General features: G+C 41.9%; 1 protein-coding gene across 6 annotated transcripts in view; it reads right to left on the reverse strand.

Moving 5' to 3' along the window:
• Nucleotides 1-22807, reverse strand: part of KALRN (kalirin RhoGEF kinase) — a 963226-nt gene that overhangs the window by 274832 nt on the left and 665587 nt on the right. For 3 of the 6 annotated variants that reach the window (XM_072616710.1, XM_072616703.1, XM_072616704.1), the window contains exons 27-34: nt 20581-20670; nt 18952-19044; nt 12954-13065; nt 10989-11179; nt 10434-10535; nt 8816-8958; nt 1505-1607; nt 877-1077 (exon numbers count right to left, since the gene is read on the reverse strand). In XM_072616710.1, the coding sequence (XP_072472811.1) occupies nt 877-1077; nt 1505-1607; nt 8816-8958; nt 10434-10535; nt 10989-11179; nt 12954-13065; nt 18952-19044; nt 20581-20670 (1035 nt within the window). The remainder of the gene's footprint in view (nt 1-876; nt 1078-1504; nt 1608-8815; nt 8959-10433; nt 10536-10988; nt 11180-12953; nt 13066-18951; nt 19045-20580; nt 20671-22807) is intronic. The other 3 variants (XM_072616706.1, XM_072616705.1, XM_072616702.1) reach the window with 1 other exon arrangement.

The following is a 22807-nucleotide window of genomic DNA, read 5'->3' on the forward strand; positions in this document are numbered from 1 at the left end:
CTAGAGTGATGTCTTAAAAAAAAATTAAAGATCTCCATCTTTAATTTCATTGGGGTAAGCGGTGGTAGACAAGGAAATTCCCTCCATCAATACAGATCTGAAACTATTCTTCCAATTGGAATCTGAGAGAATTGTTTGAGGCACTGAAGGGGTTTAGTGATTTTTTTCCCAGGATTACACAGCCAGGGAATATCAGAGATGAAACTTGAAGCTAATTCAATGGAGATAATATTTGTGTAAAAAAACACTTAGCACAATGCTTGACACATAGTAGGTGCTATATAAATGTTAGCCACCATCATCATCATCAGTCACCACCATCACAGCCCTTTATCCACTATGCTAGGCTGCCTCTGGAGTGATATTAGGGCTATTTACTTTATAATTATCACAGAATTTAGGTAACATTTTTGTTCTACTGACAGAGACTTAGGTAAAAATCTTAATTAATTAGTAACAAACTACCAAGCCAAATAGATAGTACCAAATGTAGAGAATGAACATGAGGTATGGACACAGCCTGTTCTCCCAGCCTTAGGGGGAAGGGGGGGAGGCCAGTGCACCAGGCCAGGCAGCACCAGCGCCAGATGGTACTTGAGGCCTCAGAGCTTCACCAACAACAAGTGCCACCAACATGCAGCAGAAATGCCAATTTCGCTCCCATTCCTGCCCACGCTGGGTGGGCAAGGGTGGGAAGTACGCGCAACCATCACAAAGGAGGGAGACCACAACATCGAGACAGTTGGCTTAATCCCACTGCCCAGCTGGGGAAGGGGTCAAGAAATAGTCAGGACCATAAGTGCCCTTCCTTTCTCTTCCCACGAAAGACCTTACAACACATGCTTACTTGGCTTAAGATCTGACACAGCTACCTACCCGAGTCGTTGCCAAGATTGACATATCCTCTCCAAATTGCTTCACACACTCTGTCCTCGTTGCCTCTGCCCTGGGGGACTGAGTCCCAGGATTCCAAACAGGTCCCCTCGGGAGAAAGGTCATATCACCATAGAAAGCACCGTGGATAACGTTCCCACCATCCAGCTGTACCCTGGCCATCCTCCAAATCACTCTCTTGGGCTGGCATTCAAGTCAGCATGAACATAAGGAATCAGCAGTCAAAAAAGACGCAGAAAAACGGCCCCAAGGCCTCCCATCCTTTTGGAAGGCAGAGCATTTGAGAAGGGGAGGGGAAGGGATGTCAAGATTCACTCCTTATCACCACCTCTCATCCCAACAACTCTCTCCAAGTGTTTGGAGGACTGACCAAGCAATCCTAATCCTCCATCCCCAAAGCCAATGCAGTCCCCATATCGGACATACCTCATCCAGCCCTGCTCCAATGCTCCTCTCTCCCCGCCCCCCTTCCGATTTATATTCCCTCTGAGAATATAACCTTCTGAGTTACATCCCTCAGGTGAGGCTTCTTGGGGAAGAGGATCTTCCCAGGGGGGCCGAAAGTCAAAAAGTCTTGGGAGTGGGGTGGAGAGCTAGGAAACTGTCCTACCTTGTCACTGTCGACTGTGTTCTGGGAGGTTCTGGAAGCAATGGAGATGGTGTCGGGTTGACTGCTCCCATCCCCCTGGCTGTCGATATCATCTACTCCATCCCTGCAGGGGAAAAACAAGGGGGAAGGGTGGAGGGAGAGGGAATGACCAGGGGCTTAAGAAGCACACAACAGTTTCCATCTGGGAATGGTCGAGCACTTTCAGGCAGGGATTTGGCTCAAATCACCCAGCTGGAAGAAGGTTCACTCTGTGATTTTCAGTGATGTCACCTCTGACATGGGGCAAAGCCCATAATCACCCTGTCGGTGGCTGCAAGCAGAACCCCTCCCCCCACAATTCCCCTGGGCTGGCACTGGGCACAGGTCTACAAGAGGCAGCAGGAAGACACATCAAATTATTTAGAGCCCAGCCACTGGCCAAATGACAAATGCAATTGCTAGCCACCCTAAAGTGAAGGTTATTCAGGCAGCTTTGCCCGGTGCTGTACCCAGGCAGGGGGTGGGGTGGGCAAGCAGACCATAAATAATATGGGGCTGTGGAATGAAGCAAAAGAGCAGGAACAGCAGGGGAGGGGGGGGTTGCTGGGAACCGTTTGACCTTTTCTTGATTTGTGTTTCTTAAGGTTGGTGCGGGTGGGAGTAGTATAGCATGTTTTGCTACTCAGTCATTTCAGTCATGTCTGACTCTTCGTGACCCCCTTTGGGGTCTTCTTGGCAAAGGTACTGAGTGGTTTACCATTTCTTTCTCCAGATGAGGAAACTGAGGTAAATGGGGTGAAGTGACTTGCCCAGGGTCATACAGTTAGGAAGTGTCTGAGGCCAGATTTGAACTCAGATCTTTCTGACCCCAGGCCCAGGGCTCTAGCCACCTATTTGCCCCTATAGCATGTTGTAGAGAAAAGAAACTGAGCTGGTGAGCAGGAGATGTGAATCCTTTTAGTCTCAACTCTGCCATCAACAGTAAGTCACTTCTCTCTGGCCTTTCATTTCTTTACATTAATAACTAATTCTTTGAAATCAAGGGGTTGGATTAGAAAATCTTCCAGGTCCCTCCTAACTCTAAGCACAGGGCTGGCCAAATTCTGCAGGAGGGATTTCTTTTTGCTAAGCCTTTGATACTGGAGACTCATCTTCTGACTGCTAATGAAGTCACTTTTTGTCCCCTCACCCTTTGGTACCCTCAGAGACAATATCATCCTGACATCAAAAAAAAAAGTTTTAAGACTTCAGTTCAAATCCTGAATCTGTTACTTGTGTGACTGGGCAAGTCACTTTGTGACTCTAGGTCTCAATTTTCTTATCTATAAAATCAGGAGGTTAGACTAAATGATCTCTGGGTCTCTGTCTAACTCTTAATCAAAGATTCTGGGATCATTAACATAGCAGACCATTCTACAGGCTCCAAGATAAAGGTGCTAGCCATTTCCTACATCAGCCTTTGGACAACCATGTAAAGACTAGGGGACATTCCTGTGTCTATGAACTCTTAAATATCTGGTAGGACTGGATATTGGCTGTTCCTGGCTTTTAGCTCTACCATCTGACAGTTTCACATCTCCCATTTCTCCAAATTGAGGACATTCTAAATGTTTTCAAATGGAGCACTTTGGTAGAGAGGAGGAAGGCAGATAAAAAAAAATTATGCTCATACACAATACAATCCCCCTTCCCCTCTTTCTAATGACCATGCCCCACTCTTGCACCAAATACGTGGCCAGGACCACATTGGCCATACCATTGGCACAATCCTTTATAGGAGGCCAACAGGGCCATAGCTTCCTTCGTAGCTGCATCCTCAGGAAGATGTATTGGGAAATGCAATGATAGAAATAGAGAAGACTTTGGCCCCATTCTAGTTCTCTCTTCTTTGGTGAAATCAACAATAGGCTGAATTTTTGTTTGGAAAAAGAGACAGGAGTCCCCACTTGGGGGAGTTTGTGGACAGCGATGGAGGAGTCATCCCAGAAAAAAGCGGTTCTGACCATGCAGAGTTTGTAAGAACCACATACCTGATTCTCTGCATTGGAAAGGTAACATCATCAAGTATAATAATGATGATCATCATGGGAATTCATATGTAAATAGAACTTTACAGATATAAAGCATTTAACATATATCATCTAGGGGAGGAAGTGTGGTACAAAGGAAGGGTCCTGAGTCTGAGGACAGAAGAGCTTTGTGGTGAACTGTGTGACCTTGGGTAAGTCACTTAATTTCTTTGGCCTTCTTTTTCTTCATCTGTAGATTGAGGAGGCTGGACTAGATGAGATGCAAGGTCCTTTTCAGCTTGGGATCTATGATCTTATGACCTTTGACATCCCAGTCAACCAGCTTCAAATCTATGATGCCAAAATCTCTTGATCTCATGTGTAAAGAGTTTCAGATCTTGTATCAGAGGACCAGAAGTCAAAGTCCCAGCTCTGCTGTTTACCCACTAAGTGACCTCAGATGAACCATTTTAGTTTTCTGGGTCTCAGTTTACTCACTAGCAAAATGAGGGGATTGGATGAGACGGTCCCCTCCAGCTGTGAATTTATGAACCTATTACGTTTTTTGACCTTCAGAAGAAAATTCTATGAGATAGACGATGCAAATAATTACCTCTATTTTTTGAGTGGGGATACCAATGTCATCCAAAGACCTTAATCCACATCCCCAAGGTCACATGGCTAAATTAGCGTTAGAGCCATTATTTAAATTCTAGAGCTTTTTATACTCATGTAGGTCTAGGTTTCCAGTAAATCATTAATAATATGCATATGCGTGGGCTCCAGGAACAAAAGATAACACATTTTGTAGCCATCTCAGAGCCAGATCCTAAATGCAGGGTGTCCCAAAAGTCTTAATGAAGTGAGCTATTAATGCTTAAAACTGCATTGATTCTTGGGGTACCATATATAGCCATATTTGGATTACTTGTATGTGACTAATAGGAACCTTTCCATCCTGAGCTGGTTATTGAACCAAAAATGGACCCTCTCTTAGTCTGCTCAGTTGTGCTTATAGCTTTATAACTCAGATTAGCTACTATCTATTTTGTTTACATCCTGAGTTTTGTTCAATCGTTTTCTTAGTGTCTAACGCTTTGTGACCCTATTTGGGGTTTTCTTGGCAGAGACAATAGAATGGTTTGCAATTTCCTTCTCCAGCTCATTTTATAGATGAAGAAACTGAGGCAAATGGTGTTAAGTGACTTGCCTAGGGTTACACAGTAAGTGTCTGGGGACAGATTTGAACTCAGCTCTTCCTGACTCCAGGCCACTACCCACTGTGCCTCCTAGCTGCCCCTTTCAGAACTTTAGGTAACTCTTAGAGACTGTAAGTTTCAAAGAAGTTCCCAACCTATATTGGGTGAGGACATTTTTCCTGATTTGTGAGTTTTACATGCCAATGAAATCATCTGGCCATTTTGCTAATTCCTACTAAGTGGAAAACTGGGACTTGAACCAAAATCTTCTGGCTCCATATCCTACATTTCTTCTCCTATAACTACACTGCTTCCTCCTATCCTGGCCAATGTCTGCCTCCTCATGAGGTTCAGGGCCTGATATAGTGCTTGTGCTGATGGGGGAGGGGATAGGAGACTTCCCTTGCTTCTCTAGTGGCTGAAGAAAAGGGAATTAGCCTGATTACCAATCCCATAGTTCAGTGGGATGTTTGAGTCCAACTCAAAGGGAAACAGGGTACATAGGGATCCTTGCACAATCATATTGACTTAGCTCACATCACCTCATGTTAACATTATCTGTGTTTCATTGTATTTTTATTGATTTTGTTAAATAGTTCCCAATTACCTTGTAATCTGGTTGCGGGGCTTTCGACAGTGTTGTGGCAATGTGTGTTTGACACTTCTACTACAGTCTCCATTTGTTGTATCTGCTTTGGTTCCTTGCTTTCTTCTGTCCCGGACATGGACAGGAGGACCAAGGACAAACAGAATCCCTCCTCTCTTTCACAATCTGCTCGAGCCTCCCCCTCTGGGAACTTTTCTGAGACTCACCCTTTCCAGTTCTACCTTTGTACCTCAGCAGCATTATCCTTTAGACATAATGGTCTTTAAAGTCAGGTTAATTTGCATCTCTTTATGAGATTTCCCCTTCCCTTTGTGTTTGTCATATCTTTTTTCATGTCTGTTTGTGCTGTCTCCTCCATTAAATTGGGAGAGCTCCAAGAGTCAGGGCTGGCTCTTCTGCCTTACTGTGGTTCTGTGGATGAGTTGGCCTCCAGAGCTTGGGACAGAGGTATGGTCTTACCTCTAAGCACTGAAGAGATGATCAGTGGGATGGGTCATGGTGTTTAGTCCTCTGATGGATCTTTGCTCCAAAGTGACCCCTCTCTGAGCTTCCCCTGGATCTAGACAGACATTAGGTCTTGCACTCTGTACATCCCTCCTGTCTACTTGTTCTACTTATTCCTAACTGACCCCAGGGATAATCCCCATTCTGGGATGACATTCTACAAGGAAAGAGGAGGTAAAGATTTTTTTTGCTTATTTATATTCCTCATTCCAATAAGTAACAATTCTCAGAGTTTGGGGGATTGGCCAATCAACTCTAATCCTGTCTCCCCAATATATGGTAAGGGGAAGGTGAAACTTTTACCCTCACCTAGGCCCTTGGCCCTTGACCCATTTTCTTTGCATGTTTCTTGAAGAATTCAATTTGACCAAAATACACAACAAAGACCCCAAAGATTTTACTAAGTCCCTACCATGTACCAGGAGGTGAAATACTTTTGCCTGAGCCACCATCTCCATTTCCCTTTCCTGGAATACACTCCCTATTTCCTCTTCCCTTTAGAGGCCTTCATCTTCTTTACGATGCAGCTCAGGGGACCATCTTCTGCATGAAATCTTGGCTGAAACCCATAACTGCTTGGCTACTTCCTCATAAATTACCTTGTATTAAATTACTTAGCATATTTGTATCTATTTGTTTTATGCTGCGTACATATTTATAAATGTACTTACTGTCTACTCCATTAGAAAGTAAGCTGTTTGCAAGGAAGGATTGCTTTATTCTTTGTACTTATATCTCCAGTACTTAGCACCTAGTGCCTGGCACGTTGTAGTAGGTACTTAATAAATAAAGGCTTATTGAATGAATGATTGCCATGAAGGAGGGAACTTGACTGGAGGAAAACAACATGAAACCAGCTAAGTAAACACATGGTATTTTAAAGAGAGATAGAACTAGCTAACTGAGGAATCTGGGAAGGATCGAAGATTTGGAAACTGTAGAAATCAGGTGCTCCAAACCCCTCATTTTACAAATGAGGAAACTAAGGTTCAGATGAGTGTAGCAACTTAGCCAGGGTCACATGGGCAGTGTGCAGAGGAGCCACAGACTTTGTCTCAGACAGGTAGGTTAGGTAGCTATCACTTGGATGCTAGGTGTTTGAGCAAAAGACACTCAGGTCTTAGAGCCTTGAGTATCTGGTCTGCCCCAAAGTCCAGGAACACTCTGGGCCTGGAACTCTGGCACTTCAAGAAGATTTAAGAAGGCCAGGGGCATTCAGACAAGAAATGTGCTCTCTTCCTCCTTCTCCTCTAACAAGCTTAGATTGGTAACAGACAGGCAAGGAAGGTGGCATTTCCTGTGTCTTGGGGGAATGCTTGGATTTAGCTAGGACCTGAGTATCACAGTTATGGTAGAGACAAAGTCCACTCTGCCCTGCCCCTGACTAGGGGAGGTAGCATGGTACAGTGGAAAGAATGATAGATTTGGAGTTCAGATCCCAGCTTGGTTTCATCTTCTCTGTGTTGCCCTGAGAAAGTCACTTAACATTCTCTGGGCCTCAGTTTCTTCTCCTGTAAAATAAGGGATGTCAGGAACTCTCCTCTATCTGGCATAATAGAGCATCATATTGGTAAAAAATGGATTTTCACCAATGCAAAAACACAATTTCTCTGCAACCTATAGTTAGAGAGAGTTTTTTTGGGGCAGTGACAGGTGAAATGAGTTTCCCAGGGTGACATAGCCAGCATATGTTAAGAGGTAAGGTTTAACTCAGATCATTGCGATTCTACTACTGGCCTGCTAACCCTGCACCAACCTGCCTTTCCGCATTGCCTTTGAATCCTACATGAAAATCCATTTGATAAGTGATGTGCTTCTCAGCCAGAGCTGGGGCTAGGACCAAGGAAGACAGGCAACTGTCTCATGAACCCTTTCTTAATGCAATGTATTAAGGAAAGGGATAGGGACTGGACCCATGACTTTATTAATATAAAGAACTCCCAGTTCAGGAAACTTCCTCTACCGATGCAGGTTAGCACCTTCTTTGCAACTTAATTGGCTTAATAGGTAACTAGGTTTCACAGAGGATGGAGGGCTGACACCCTGACACCCCTATCTCCTGACTTCAGGGCTGATGCTCTATCTACTGTGCCACCTAGCTGTCCCACAAACAGGGTGGTTTTATAGATGAGTACCATGAAGTCCAGAGACATAAAGTGATTTGCCCAAGTTCACGCAGCAAATCAGTGATAGAATTATCACTTATAACCAAGTCTCCATTTTATACCCCAGAAAATCCTGCTCTCCATGGAATATTGGTAATTATTTTTGCAGCAAGTCAGGTTGCAGGAGTTACAGGGAAGGCTCAAAGCCTCTCATGGATAATAATAGTAGGGGTAAAATGTCCAGATGAAATAAGGTTTGTAAAGGACTTTGCAAGCCTTCAAGGGTTATAGGAATTTGAGTTATCACTGTTGTTATTCCAGCCTCACCTACGATGCACAAATCCCATGTCTCAACTTTGCTCTAATGCCTCTTGGGAGCCTGGGAATGAGGAATTTCAGAATGATGGAGGGAGATGTTGGGAGAAGTAGCAAGCCCTGGGCCAGCCTTCCAACTGAATGTGGAGGTTTCTCCAAGCCCTCCAGATTCCACTGATATCTCCCTTTGCTGAATGTGGCTACATTCTCTACCTATATTACTCATTCTGACTCATAGTCAATACAATCTTGCATCATCCTTTAACTTCTTAACAGGCTTTAGTGTTTCTCCTGTTTACTTATCAGTTCCATTAGGGTATGGGCTGCATCTTTCACTTGGAAGTACCTGGCACATCCATATAGCAGGTGCTCAATCCACATTTGCCGAATTAAACGAAGCAGTAGTTGATCAAGCAAATCTGGGACACGTGGCTACAAGAACTCTGCCACCATTCATGGGCCAGGATCCTAGCCTCAGCCCCATTGGACTCAGCGAAACAAACACTCATTCAAACTTTCCCAAGTGTGCAAGGCAGTGCTGGGTGACAGAGGAAGAGAGAGAGAAAGAGGAGGTAGAAAGAGATGTTGGTTACCTCTTACTATTGTTTCTCTGTTTGGCTGGTGTCTTAGGGAGCTGTATCGGCTCTTTTAAAGCACCCTTCAGGTGAATGATCCTTTCCTGAATCACCTCTCGAATGTTCTTGATCCACTCCTGCTTGGTTTCAATGCTGGAGGCCTAGTGTGGCATGACAGAAAGGGGAGAGTGGCTTTAAAAGCATAAATAATAACCATAGTGACATTTATATAGCACCTTTAAGTTGGCATTCCTCTTTCTCCTTTGGTCCCTGTAGTAACTCTTTGGGCCAGGTGCCATTATCATTCCCATTTGATGGATAAGGAAAATGAGGCTTGGAGTACAATTATCCCTTCTACATCATGACTTTCCCCATAGTAATTTTGATATATTGCAGGTTGGCATAAGAAATTAAATGGGAATTTTTTGCAAGTTTTGCAGAAGCCACAAATGACATACAAAGGCCAGCAGAAGACACAGAAAAAGTTTGGAAACTCAGAGAAGCATAATATATATGTATGTGCGTGTGTGTGTGTGTGTGTGTGTGTGTGTGTGTGTAGTATTATATATAGAGATAAATATAGAATTAGTATTATATAATATCAACCCAAATTTTACAATATGGCAGTGTAAAAGAAAAAGAAAAAAATCAGACTTCTTCTCTGATACAAAGAGAAGGCCAAAAAATTTTATGGGGATTTTCCAGCTCACAGGGGTGCCCTGCAATGTGATCTCTGTCTTTCTCCCCTCCTTCTTTCTCTTTCTCTCTCTCTCGTCTCTCTTCTCCTCTTCTCTCTTCTTCTCTCTGTGTCTCTGTCTCTATCTCCTTTCCTCTCCTTCTCTGTCTCTGTCTCTCACTCATTAACGTCAAAACATCATTCATTTGTTGATGATGAGCCCTTATTTCAAGCACCTCCAATGCGTCTTTTTCAACCTCTTCGTCATCACATTGCTTTACCCATGTGAGGAATCAATCAACATTCTTGTGTGTGTGTGTGTGTGTGTGTGTGTGGTTAGACCAAATTAATAACAATTACCACAAAGCAGATGACATTTATATAGTGCTCTAAGGTGTGCAAAGTGCTTTCCATATATTATTTCATTTAAATCCCACAATAGCAAGATAGATACTCAAAGTATTAGCATTCCCATTTTCACAGGTTAAGAAAATAAGTCTCAGAGAGGTTAATTACTTGCCCATTATTTGCTCATAAGTCTAGTAAACAATTCAGGTGGTATTTAAACTCAGATCTTCCTGATCCCAAGTCTAGCATCTATCTATCACATCATGCTGCCTTTCAAAATGATTTGTTCTTTTTCAGTCTTGTGACCCTAAGTGCAGAACATGACTTAGTTATCCATCTGTGAAAACTGATGGTGCTGTCAGAGAAGGCCACATCTTCAGAGGGACTCAGTGGCTATAGTTCCTCCTCCTGGAATCTCTGCGTGTTTTGCTATCTTTCTCTATCTTTGCCCTTCCAACATCCATGTGAGATCATAATCCTCACTAGTGCCAAATCTAGGCAAACTGCCTTCCTGTGAGGGTGAGGAGAAAGTCAGACTTCTTGTCTTTTAACCCCAAACACTGACTGTCTCTGTGCCCATGGATGGAAAGAACACCAAGGAGTAGGACTCACCTTCAGTACAGTTTTGTTGTCCGAGGAAGGTGTGCGCCCAGACCACAAGGCAAATTTACAGGGATCGCCTTCCACGTGCTCGGTCACTCCCAGTTCTGAGGTCTGTAGACAGGAAAGGCCTGTGAGAGGCCGGGAAGGGGAGGGCAGTGGGGAAACTTAGGGCTGGGATGGGATGGGAAAGGCAACAAAGAGGAGAGGACCGGGGAGGGGGCTGCTGTCAATCAAATTTAAACAAGTGGCACATTCTGTTCATCTATCCAGGATGAGAGGACAGAGCGATAATTGTTCAAAATTGGGAAGGACCAAAGATGAATGGAAGAGGAAGCAGTCAACATAAAGAAAATGTTCTTGACTGTAAATATTGAAGTAGGAATGAGGAGGGTCAGGGAATCACCCTTTCTCAGGATCTTTCCAAATACAGACTTCATTTGCCTGAGATGCTTTAGGATTAAGGTTGGGGGTGGGAGTGGAGAGAAAGATGTAATGACCTTGTCAAGATCCCTTCTAGCCCAAGGGCTCAATGAGAACAGGGAGTTCCCTGTGGAGCCCACCTACCAGTAGTTTGTTCTTGTAAACATATTTTGTGTGCCCTGAAGAATCTTTGATTTCCTTGCTAAACACCAAGGAGATCTCAAAGAGGAACAAATGGCGTTCCCGTCCCTTCCGGATCAGAGACTTGGGATCCCATACTTGGAAGGCATCCTGGAGAATCAGCTCCCCCTGGACATCCAGGTTCTCATCAAACCCTGAAAGACAAATAGGCATTCCCATTCTTTCAGTGGGAACTTTCCCTTGCTATATGCAGCCAACCTCAAGACTCACCTGCCCCAGCAGCCTCTTTCAGCTGATACCATTCAACTTTCATCAATCTGGTGACTTCTGGTGGAGACATGCATATTGCACTCTGGGCTCCAGGTACATTTTATTTTTTAGAGTTTCAACATGGATGTAAAATGTGTGTGTATATGTGTGTATGTGTATATGTGTATATGTGTGTGTGTGTGTGTGTGTGTGCGCGTATGCTCTACAGTCTTCATTAGACTAGGAGATCCCTAAGAGCAAGGAATATTGCCTCCAATTTATATTGTATAGATCTGGCTAGCACATAGTTGACTGCATGTTGTCTTCCCCATCAGAACATAAGCTCTTTGAGGGCAGGGGCCGTTTTTACCTTTCTTTGTATCTTCAACACTTAGCACAGGGCTGGCACACAATGACCACTGAGTAAATACTTGACTTCCTTCATATTTTCTCTACTTCTTCTAACTCAGGGCTTAGAATGGATTGGAGCCCAAATCAATGGGTGAATGACTGACTGAATAGCCTGGATTCCAGTTTCATTGTTATCTTTTCTTTTTGGAGGATATTTCTTTAGGATTTGTTCTTGCTTCAATGGCTCTGATATCTAGAACTACATTACATTTAATGGTGTCATGAACAAAATGCTCAAAGTTCATGGAATTTTAAGTTTGGGATATATGTTTTTGAAAGGCCAGAGAAGCAAAGGTTACAGGGAGCAGGGGAAAGCCTGGAGGAAGGAGAGGGAAGGAATGGTGTAATGAGGCTGATACAGGACCTCTAATTAGGCAGCAAATGCCCAAATTGGAGATGAGTTCCTCAAACCTTCCCTTTCTCCTACTCCCTCAATCCCCACCTGCCCCATTCCCTAGGGGACTGAGTATCATCCAGGTTCTTCATGGTACAGGAAGCCCTAATGTTAGACAAGTTCTTTGGAGAAGAGCAAACACAGAAATAACTATCTAACTCAAATCGAAATGGATACAGCAGAAAAGTACAAATTAAATGATCTATGTTGTACTGTAATTTTTTTTTACTGTGTTAAACATTTCCCAATTACAGTTTAATCTGGTTTGGTCACACTCAGGAAGATGGTGGGGGCTGGTTCTGAGCACAGGTATTTCCTTAAATCTCTGCCTGCCTGTCCTGACTCAGGCACTGAATTCTGTCTCTTCTAACATACCCCACCTCTTCCCTACAGTGCTATGATCCCTTTACCAAAAGAAACCAAAGAAAATGTGGTTCCTGTGGATCAATGAACCTTTGTACAATTCTGTGACTTTCCTGGCCTACTTAACCTGGCAGCAAAGGTATAGTGCTGAAGACTGCATTGGAGTGAGAGATAGAAGCTACATAAATTGCATAGGCAAATGAACAATATGCAAATTTATGTATATCAGTAAGCCTATTTTTGCATTGAAACTCAGGTAGTTTTGGTAATAAATATGTTAACTTGTTCTCAATACATTTAATGGAGAGTTGAGACTCATACCTTGAATGGCTTCAGTCTGGCTCTGCTTGGAGGTTGGGAGATGGACACATTAACCTATAGGACTTTCTGTCAATCTGAATACTTAAATATTCTTTATAGTTACTAGTGATTTGGGGTTATTTGTCCACTTCTCCCTGCTCTGTCTCATGTTTGGTATTATGTTATACTCTCCATCCCCACTTGCCCAGGAAAAGAGAAGGCCCATAGGTAGACACGCTAGGGATGACTACCTTCCAACATGCTGACATGCATGGCGTCATTAGCTTTCTTTGGAACGTTGAGCATCACTTCCAGGCCATCCTTGAGCTCCCCTTTCCCTTCTTCACAGCAGGTTAAAAGCTCCTAAGGAAAAAGTCCAGACATAATCAAGACAGTTCTGATAACTTCCAACCCTCCACCTCCTAGAGGCAAAGATCACCTTCCCCTTGTCCACTTTGTCCACTTTGTATTATATGTATCCTCAGGGCTGTGAACAAGGTTGAGATGTGATCCAGGAAAGACCAACCAATCAATTTTCCAAACTGAGCTACCCTAAATTCAGTGTCACTCAGTCCAACCAAAGCAGCATCTTCAGGAGTCCTGGATCTGAGAGCTGGCTCTGTCATCTGCCATCTGATTTGAAGCATCACCTAATCTTTTTTGCACCTCAATATCCTCACCTGAAAATGAAGGTTAAAAACAGCTACACAACATACTCTATGGTATTGCTGTAAGGCTCAATTGAGCTAATGTTTGCAAAGGAGCCCTCTCATTGAGCTAGGACTGGTGGCTGATGGGAAGGATTAGTGACATGTCCCTTCAAGTTAACCACACACAAATGATGTGCAAGTAAATCCATTATTTTGAGTCAATGAACTCAGTACTCTTGCTTGTTACAACATTCCTACCAATTCATCAAATTTTGTAACATCCTGTGAGGTTTTTCTGATGGCCAGTCCTGATGACAAAGATATAATAGGGCTAGAGAATGTATAGGGTTGAGAGGTGGAAGAGACGTAGTAGTATGGAAGAGGACAGTCTCCCAACCAAGGATCTACTGCTACATTTAGGCAGAGGGACTTCCATCTCCTATATGAGGTTTTTCTTGTTCCCCTTAGTTGAGAGTGTCTCCCCCTTCCAAATTGCCTTGGATTTCTTCTGTATATTCACATGTGTGCACATTGTCTCCTCTTATAGAACGTAAGATTCTTGAGGATTTGTTGTTGTTCAGTCATTTCAGTCATGTCCGACTCTTTGTGGCAAAGATACTGCGATGGTTTGCCATTTCCTTCTCCAGCTCATTTCACAGATGAGGAGACTGAGGCAAATCAAGTGAAATGACTTGCCCAGGGTCATACAGGTAGGTAGGAAGTGTCTGAGGCCAGATTTGAACTCATGAAGATGAGTCTTTCTGACTCCAGACCTGGTGTTCTTTCTACTGTACCAACTAGTTTCCTTGAGGACCAGAAATTTCAATTTTTCCTGTATCCCGTAGGACCTAGCACATGTCAGGGTGGAAGGTTTGGACCTGGGATTCCATCACAGTATAGGGATCTCTGATCTTCACCTCTCCCCCAATGCAGTTCAGCGACTGTTCTGCCACTTGGAGTCTTCTAGAGCTGCCTGGAACCACTTGAAGGTAAATGCAGAGGAGAGACTTGAACCCAAATCTTCCTGACTCACTTTTTATCTGCTGCACAATTCTGCCTCCCACTCAGCACACAGTAGGTACTCAGTAAATACTTGTTGAATGATAAATGGAGGGAAAAAAAGACGTGATGAAAACTGCACAGTCTTCCTATAAATAATAATAGTTAACCTTTCCATAGTGCCTTAATGTTGGCAAAGAATTGCACCAATCTTATTTCATCTAATCTCTTTTCTGTAAAGCTGTAACTACTCCTATTCAGAGGCATAAGAATGCCTCTGTATCGTATTTCTCTCCTGAAGAGAGAAGTTTCCCCAGGGGGAAAGATCATGCGTGTCTCCTCTATTATCCTGGGAGATCTCAGAGAACAGGGACCATAAATATAGAAGTCCAGAGAATCACAGAATGTCAGAGTGGGAAACAAGCTTGGAGCTCACTTTGTCCAGCCCTCTCATTTTACAGATGAGGAAACTGAGGCCCAAAGAGGTCAAGGACTCAATAGCTAGATGGGATTAGAAACCATTATCTACCAGGGTGAGGGCTCCCTGAAGGTGGGAACTGTATCAACTTTCCTGCTTTTACTTCCTCCCATAATCCAGTACAGGGCTCAATCCACAAACACACATATGTACTTTAACAATTGCAAAATGCTTTCTATATTTTATCTGATTTTGATTCTCACAACCCTGCGAGGCAGATAGTATTTCTGTCTCCATTTTATGGATGAGAAAATTGAGGCTCACATAGTCAATAAATGTTAGGGATGGGGTTGGAAGAAGTAGATTTAGACCCTTTCCATAAGAAAGCTCATCCAATAAATGTATGACCAAAGGCACAGGATGCTTTTTTTAACTTCTGAAACTCTTCACTAATTCTCTCAGTTATCCCCAAACCTCTCTGCCCCCTTCCCCCATCACCACTGGAATAAGTCTTGCTCCACTTGACAAATTCCCACCATCAGACAGGGATCCTTTGTCTAGTTCAAAAGGGTTTAAATTTGGACACAAGTTACAAAGTCTCAGCTATGTCTTCATCTCCAGTGGATTTAGGAACATAAGATCATAGGTTTAGAGTTGGGAAGACCTCAAAAATCATTTGGTCCATATGTTTCCAAAGTGGGCACTGAACCAATCCAAGGTGGGGTGGTAGTAGCCTCAAGTGCAATTGGGGGGCAATGAATAAAAAATAAGGGGGCAATGAGAGCATAAGGAAAGAAAAGAAGAAAATTTTGAATAATTGTACATATTTTATGTCATAGTGATTATATTATTTTCCAAATAAACTCACAAAATGCAAGTTATAACCCATCAGTGGTCAATTCTACCAACAGATCTTAAGCAAGATCTGGCAGGTGAGCATGTACCACATTGTTGGGAAGGCCAGCATGCATCGGCAGGAATATACGCATGTAATGACTTGTTTACGTTACAATGCTATACAGACACAAAATGCAATATTGTGTCATCAAAATTTCAATTCAGGAAAAAACCCATAAATTTATAATAAATTACCAAATTTAAGAGGCATTATTTTTAAAATATATATTTTGTCTTTTTTGAAATGATGCAAATTTTAACAAAAGTTAAAAGGTTAAAGAAAGTAGATTTCCAGGGGGAGCTGAGTAATTTTTTTTCAAAAGGGGGTGGTAGACTAAATAAGTTTGGGAACTTCTGATCTGGTCCAACCCCTTCATTTTATATTTGAGGAAACAGACCCAGAGCAGTGAAATGACTTGCTCAAGATCACAAAGTTAGTAAGAAGTAGAGTTAGAATTTGAACCCACGCCTTCTGACTCCCAGTCTCATACTCCTTATCAACTTTACTTTGTTGTAGTTGATTTGACATCATTATTATACAGAAACTTTAATATTTTCCTTGATTCACTGATTGTTTTTTCTCCTTTTACTTTGAAAACAAACTTCATCCTCTGGTAGTTTGATACTGTTAGGAGAACTTCCCAGATAGAAACAATGAAAAATATGTATTCATTTAGAATGGAATATGTCCATGAGTTTCATCTACTGTTCTACCAGTAATGAGCACTCAGTTCTTTCTAGGTCTCTGCTTCTGCTAAGGAGCCACTACACATTTCATTAAGAGCCCAACAGGAAAAACGTGGCAAATGAAGCAATCTGTACAGTGAATATCAAACTCCATAATGGGCAGATGGTTCCTATTCTTCTATTTCATCTAAAGTCTTCCATCCCTTGGCAGAGATTATCGCTAATTAAAAGTCAAGTTACTTGGAACATGAAAGACTTCAGTGATAGAAACCCCAGAGTCTATTTGTAAAAACCTTTCTTATTTATTATTGATGTTAATACTTCTGCAAACTATTTTTCTTTTTACTCAGCTGGAACTTTTGCTATAGACTTAAAGGAGCCTTAAAAATTATCTCACAATAGCTTTTGGCAAGGATTCCATTTGTTTCCTCCAACCCACTTCCAGGTTATCCATTTCAATTCATTTCAATTCAACATTTATTAAATTCCTGTTACATTCAAAGTAGAGCAGCTAGGTGGTGCAGTGGATAGTGTTGGACCTGGACTCAGGAGGACCTGAGTTCAAATCTGGCCATAGACACTTACTAACTTGTGATGTTGAGCAAGCCACTTAACCCTGTTTGCCTCAGCCTCCTCATCTGTAAAATGAGCTGGAGAAGGAAATGGCAAACCACTGCAGTATTTTGGCCACAAAAACATCAAAAGAGGTATGTGAAGGGTTGAACACAAATGAAAAATGACTAACATTCAGAGTACTGTAAAGTGACCCTGCTCACTTTCTTAGCGCCTGCTTTTCTCTCCTAGTTCATCAATATTCTATTTCCAGCAAGTGCTGATAAGCAAATATCCTCAGGATTTTCTGTATTTTTCTTTCTTTCAGAACCCCATTCCTAACCTCTTTTGATTATGCCTTTCTCAGTCCCTATCATAGAACTCCAGGGATTCATAGCACAAGGGAAATTCAAAGAAGTGAAGTCAATGAAAGTTATTTTAGACATGTCTTATTTCTTTTAGTCCCAAAGCAACTTGAATCAGCTTTATAATCCTAAAAAAGGAGTTATAGAGTGATTTTCAGTAATATATGTTGTCATTTTGAAATCTGAATGTCCCAGACCTTTTGAAGAAATAATAAAGTTAATAATTGACAGTCCCCATTCACATAGCACTTTAAGATCTACAGTCTGTAGGAGGGAGTGAAAGCCTTATAAATCCTCCCCATTTTACTGATGATTCTCAGAGTAACTGTTCTAGAGTCACACAGTGTCTGAAGAAAAGAGAAGGGTGGTAGGTGTGTATGCTGCACAGCCAGGCTCCTGAATCCAAAGCATGTAATCAGAGTCACAAGGGAACAAATCTGTGTTCCTTCTCACCCTTATCCTGATGGCTACTTGCCTCTCCAACTTATTTTATACTCTTTTCCTTGAACTTATTACAGGATCACACTTTCACCTGCTAGGAGTGCCTTATAGCGTGAATTGTGAGAAGATTAAACCATGAATCATTAGCCCTTTCCAAACATCAGGCTGACTGCTCATTGGGAGGTAGGACAACATTTTTTCAAACTCTTCCTTGAAGGATGAGTTGGAGCCTCAGTGTTAATGCTCCCTCCATCCTCCTCCAATTATTAGACAAAAATTATCTGTTCATACTTGATATTGTATTACCCAGAGGAATGTAAGCTTCTTGAATATGGGAGCTGTTTCCTTTTTTTTTGTAAACCTGGTGCCAAACCCAATGCTTAATGCACTGAATTTTCTTGGTTCAGTTTCTTTTGGAATTTCTTACAGAGCTCCTTCCCATGTTCGCTCCCCTAAAACAGAGCCTTAGCTGGATCTGAAAGACAACCTGTCAAGCAGTGATCAGACAAAATGGGAGAGATTCAATTCTGGCAGTTCAAGGAATGACCTTGTTAAAAACCATAGGACTTTGACATTGTTTTTTTTTCCATGCCTCTGGGAGAGTAATATATTCATTAGATTATAAGATATATTTTTCCCTTGTGGAATAATAAGTTTAAATTGTCTGTTTCTTAAAGGGAAAACAGATGATGATTATTTTATAAGCTTCCAGAGAGCTTAAAGAACACTGTCCCTCATTGTCAAGTCCATTGGGGAGGAAAAAAACTTTGTGCTTGACAAACACAGAAATTAGACAAAAACTACTAACACCCTGGATTCCTAGTTTCAGAAAAGCTGCCCATGGTCCTGAACCCAAGTTCTTGAGTCAGCCGGAAGCAGGGTGACCATGAGTGTTGTGCCAGAGATGCAAGAGAGGCTTATGTAGCAACCCACCATACCAGGCAGCCTCCCTAGGGGGTACTGTACTACACAGTGCAGGAATCTCTCTTCTAGGGAAAGCCACAGCCTCCTTTTCTTCTTATGTTCCAAGCGCAAAGCATCCTGGAAAGAGGAGAAAGCAGCCTAGAACAAAGAGAACTAAATCTTGGCAGTTTCTGAATGGCTGATTTGGGATTGAAGCTAGACAGGGTCTTGGGAACTTCTCCATCATTGTGAATAATGCTCAGACACCTGATGCTATGCATTAGGTGACAGGTGGAGATGAAGGGGAGTAGGATGGAGCTAGGGGAATGGTTGGTACCTTCAGAAGCAGTTGGTACTTAGTGATCCTCTGGACAGGCTTGATTAAGTAGGAAGAGATAGAGTTGGCTAGTCCATGGCGCTGCTGGATTTCCTATAGGGAGGAATATAAAGCAGATCAGATGTGCATGGAAAACAGAGAGAGAAGGGAGACGGAGCGACAGGGACAGAAACAGAGAGACAGGGACAGAGGAAAAGAGATGAGAGGAAATAGGCATTTAAGGGGAGAAAGAGAAAAGAGAAATATTAAGAAAATAGAATTGCACAGCTGCCACTCCCTGTCATAGGAACCTAGAGGAGGAGGGTTCAAGACATTCAGTATTTCCCATGTTCTGTCCTCTGGCTAATAAATTCCAGCCTCCTGCTCTTCTTCCTTTATCTCTAATTCAGAAATACTAAAACCCTTCTGCTCAAACTCGACTCCCTGCTCTGTGATCCTCATTCAATTTATTCCTACTTCCTCTGGAAGCCTCATCCATCCACCTTTGCCTTTTCCTTTCACATTGAAACACCATGTAGTTGTTATCAAACTGCCCTTTAACCCAGGTGTCTTCCTTTTGCACTGTGTCCATCTTGTACTCATACAAATATGACTCCCTCTGGAAGACATCCCCAGTATAAAGCAGTCCTTTTGTGATTCCCTGACACCACAGATCAGAAAAATGAGTACGAATTCTTGCACTGCTACTTCTAGGCACCCCTCCCCACTCCACTGCTGTCACTCAGATAATTCTCTGAGGTTCGCTCTACCTCTCCACAGAGGCCCATTTCACTTCACCACAGGCATCTACCTCCACCTCACTCTTCCCTCTTTCTCAAGGAGTTCAGGACGTGGGTCACTGTATTTCTCTTCACTTCCGCCTCTGTCCTCATATTGGCGCACTTCAAGATACACGCTTCTATCATTTACAATGCACACTGGCCACTCGGCTCGTCAACCTCCTCAAATTCCGTTGATTTATGGTTTCATTCTACTCCAACAAACCTCAGAGGTGGCCACGCTTGGGATCTCCCTGTGCCCTAGAATTGCTCTGCTTACATGAGCTTGTACCCCCAAATTCCTCTCTCTGTTCAGCACCTTTTATACTTCTCTCTGTCCTTCTAATTTACTCTTCTGATATCTTTAGCGTACACTCATTGTGACATTCAGTGTCTTTCCCCTCTCTTTGTTCTCTCAGCCTGTTCTGGCTTTACTTTCTTTCCTTCACATTCTTTTTCCTTTTTTTCAAAAACAAACTGATTATTTATTTTTAATCTTTATTTAAAAGAAAAGCACGTTTCAAATTCTCTTCCTTCCTTCCCCTACCCATTGAGAAGGCAAGATTTGTGATATCAAATATAAATGTGAAATCATGAAAAGCATATATTCATATTAGCCATGCTACAAGAAAAATAAAGGAAGTGAAAAAAATTGCGCTTCAATATGACGACCTCAGACTCTATCAGCTCTGTCTCTGGAGGTGAATAGTATTTTTTATCCTAAGTCCTTTAGAATTGATATGGATCATCAATAGATTTGCAAGGAGTGTCAAAAAGGATAAGAAGCAGAAGACACATAGGTTCCCCATTCCCCCTGTCCCCAAAGACAAAGGATTTCCACCCTGCCCACACACTAGAAAGAGCAGCTTACATCAAAGAAGGTGCCTGCATGCTCCAGAATCAACTGGCTGGAATCAGGCTTGTTTTTACAGTAGGTGACGTACATCTGGAATTTGTCTGCCTAGAAAAACCAACCACAAGGAAAATCATAGGTAAACATTTGGTAGTCTTCTGCCCTATGTACATATAATAGGAAAATTGACTGACATCCATGGACTTTCAGTGGCTTATATATGGCTTTACCTGGAAGCAGGGGGGTGGATGAATTGAGTTCAAGGCTATCTTTCAGTCTGAGGATGTACCTACCTCCCCCCTCTTCTTTTTCCATTTCTTCCCTCAAGTTAGAGCAGTATCTACTGGTCAGCTTTCAGTTGACCAAATATATCACTCTCAACATGCTTCTGGGATATTTTTCCTATGCAATCAATTTGTGTGCTCAGGAAATGTGAACTAATTTTTTTTAAATGTTTATATATTTGAATAAAATTTTATTTTTTTGAACTAGTTTTAATTTTAACCTGATTTAGACACATCATTAGGAAAGTGAATCAGTTAACAAATTAAGAAACTAAATGGTACCAGCAAGGGAATTTTCCACTGTTTTGAATTATCTGTAACATCACTTCCTATTGGTTGAAATTTAAGAGCTGATGGTAGTTGTTGTAAACAGGGAAACCAGGAGTGAAAATAAAAACACATGGCGGCTCTTCTTGGGTTGGATGTGATACTTACTGTTGATAGCCAGAGAACAAGGTGCCAGCAGAGTGCTTGACTTCATGAAATGGTTTTGTTTCTTTTGAATCAAAAATGGGGAAATGAAGGGAAAAGTGAGAAGGTAGACCTGAAGCTAAGGTTTGAGATCAGCTACTTATCCTCTTGGGGTCTCTGTTCTCTCTTCTGTAAAATGATGGAGTTGGTCTGGAGTAATGATCTCTGAGGTGCCTTTGATGGCTATGATGTGATGAGGACCTGCCGGTCTATTCTGCTTCTAAAATCTATGATCCTGTAACTGTTAGCTGGAGGACTAGACATATCATTCTGCTAGTTCTCAGTATTCCTCTCTATAAAATGGGGTTAATATCTCTTTCCAAAGAGATACCACAAAATTGTGAGAAGACTAAATTGAGGCCATTGATTTGGGAAAAGTAACTAGACCGATGCAAATGAAAGGTATCATTCATTACTGCTGTATGAGAGCCTTATGACTGATCTCCGTTTCTATTTGTATCCAGTCAATTGAACTTTATATCCTCCCTGGAGCTCCCTAGGGACATCCACAGTTGTCTGTACTCACATTAATGAGCATGAGCCCAGGAAAACATGGAGTCAAAAAGATAAAGGGGCTGATTTTCTTCATTTCTTTATAAAGTAGAACCTGACAGAGACAGTCTCCTGGTGTGGTTAGGGAAAGAGAATGGTTCTAGGAGAGTTAACCCACTGTAGGTCTACAAACAGATGGCCCTTTTCTTATTTTTTGTAGAAGTTTTATGCTGTTACTCCTGTATGTGGACAGGATTTTCTGGCACATGGTAAGTAATCAAAAAATGCTTGTTGAAGGAATAAATGAGAGAATGAATGATTGTTACCACAGTCTCTAGACATTAGCAGGAATAGTTACAGGCTCTCTCCTAAGACAGCATGTTACCCACATGCTGAGACCAAGCCTAGAGGTTCCTTTACTTTTTTTCCATCTATAAGATGGGAGAAAAACCTTTCCTTTCTTATCTAATTATCAAAAGGATAAAATAAGATTATTGATGTGAAAGTAACACCTATCAGGACTTCTTCACCTTTTTCATCTCCTGGACCCCTTTGTCAGTCTAGTGAACCCCATAAACCCCTTCTCAGAATAATATTTTTAAATGCATAACACAAAATACGTAGGATTACAAAGGAAAACAATTACATTGAAATATATCTATACATATATGTATATGTATGTATGTATATATATATATATGTATATATACTTAAATTTATTGACCTTAGGTTAAGAACTACAGATAAACAAATATCTAGATCGCTATTTCCTAGTGTTAACTATATTTTAAAAAATGGTAAAATGTCCCAGTTGTCTACCATGGACCTCTTTACCCTCTGTGGTCCCAGGTTAGATGTCCTTAATTGCTCAAAAGTGTGGGTGGTGAGAAACCAACTGTGGTTTCAAGAAACAAAGTGCTAGGAGAAGAAAGTATCAGTTTTAAAAGTTTAGTTTTAACCAATAAGAACCTTGGTAGAAAATAATCATAGCAGCTAGC

The sequence above is a fragment of the Notamacropus eugenii genome, chromosome 5 (assembly GCF_028372415.1).
Source record: "Notamacropus eugenii isolate mMacEug1 chromosome 5, mMacEug1.pri_v2, whole genome shotgun sequence".
NCBI classification, from domain to species: Eukaryota; Metazoa; Chordata; class Mammalia; order Diprotodontia; family Macropodidae; genus Notamacropus; species Notamacropus eugenii.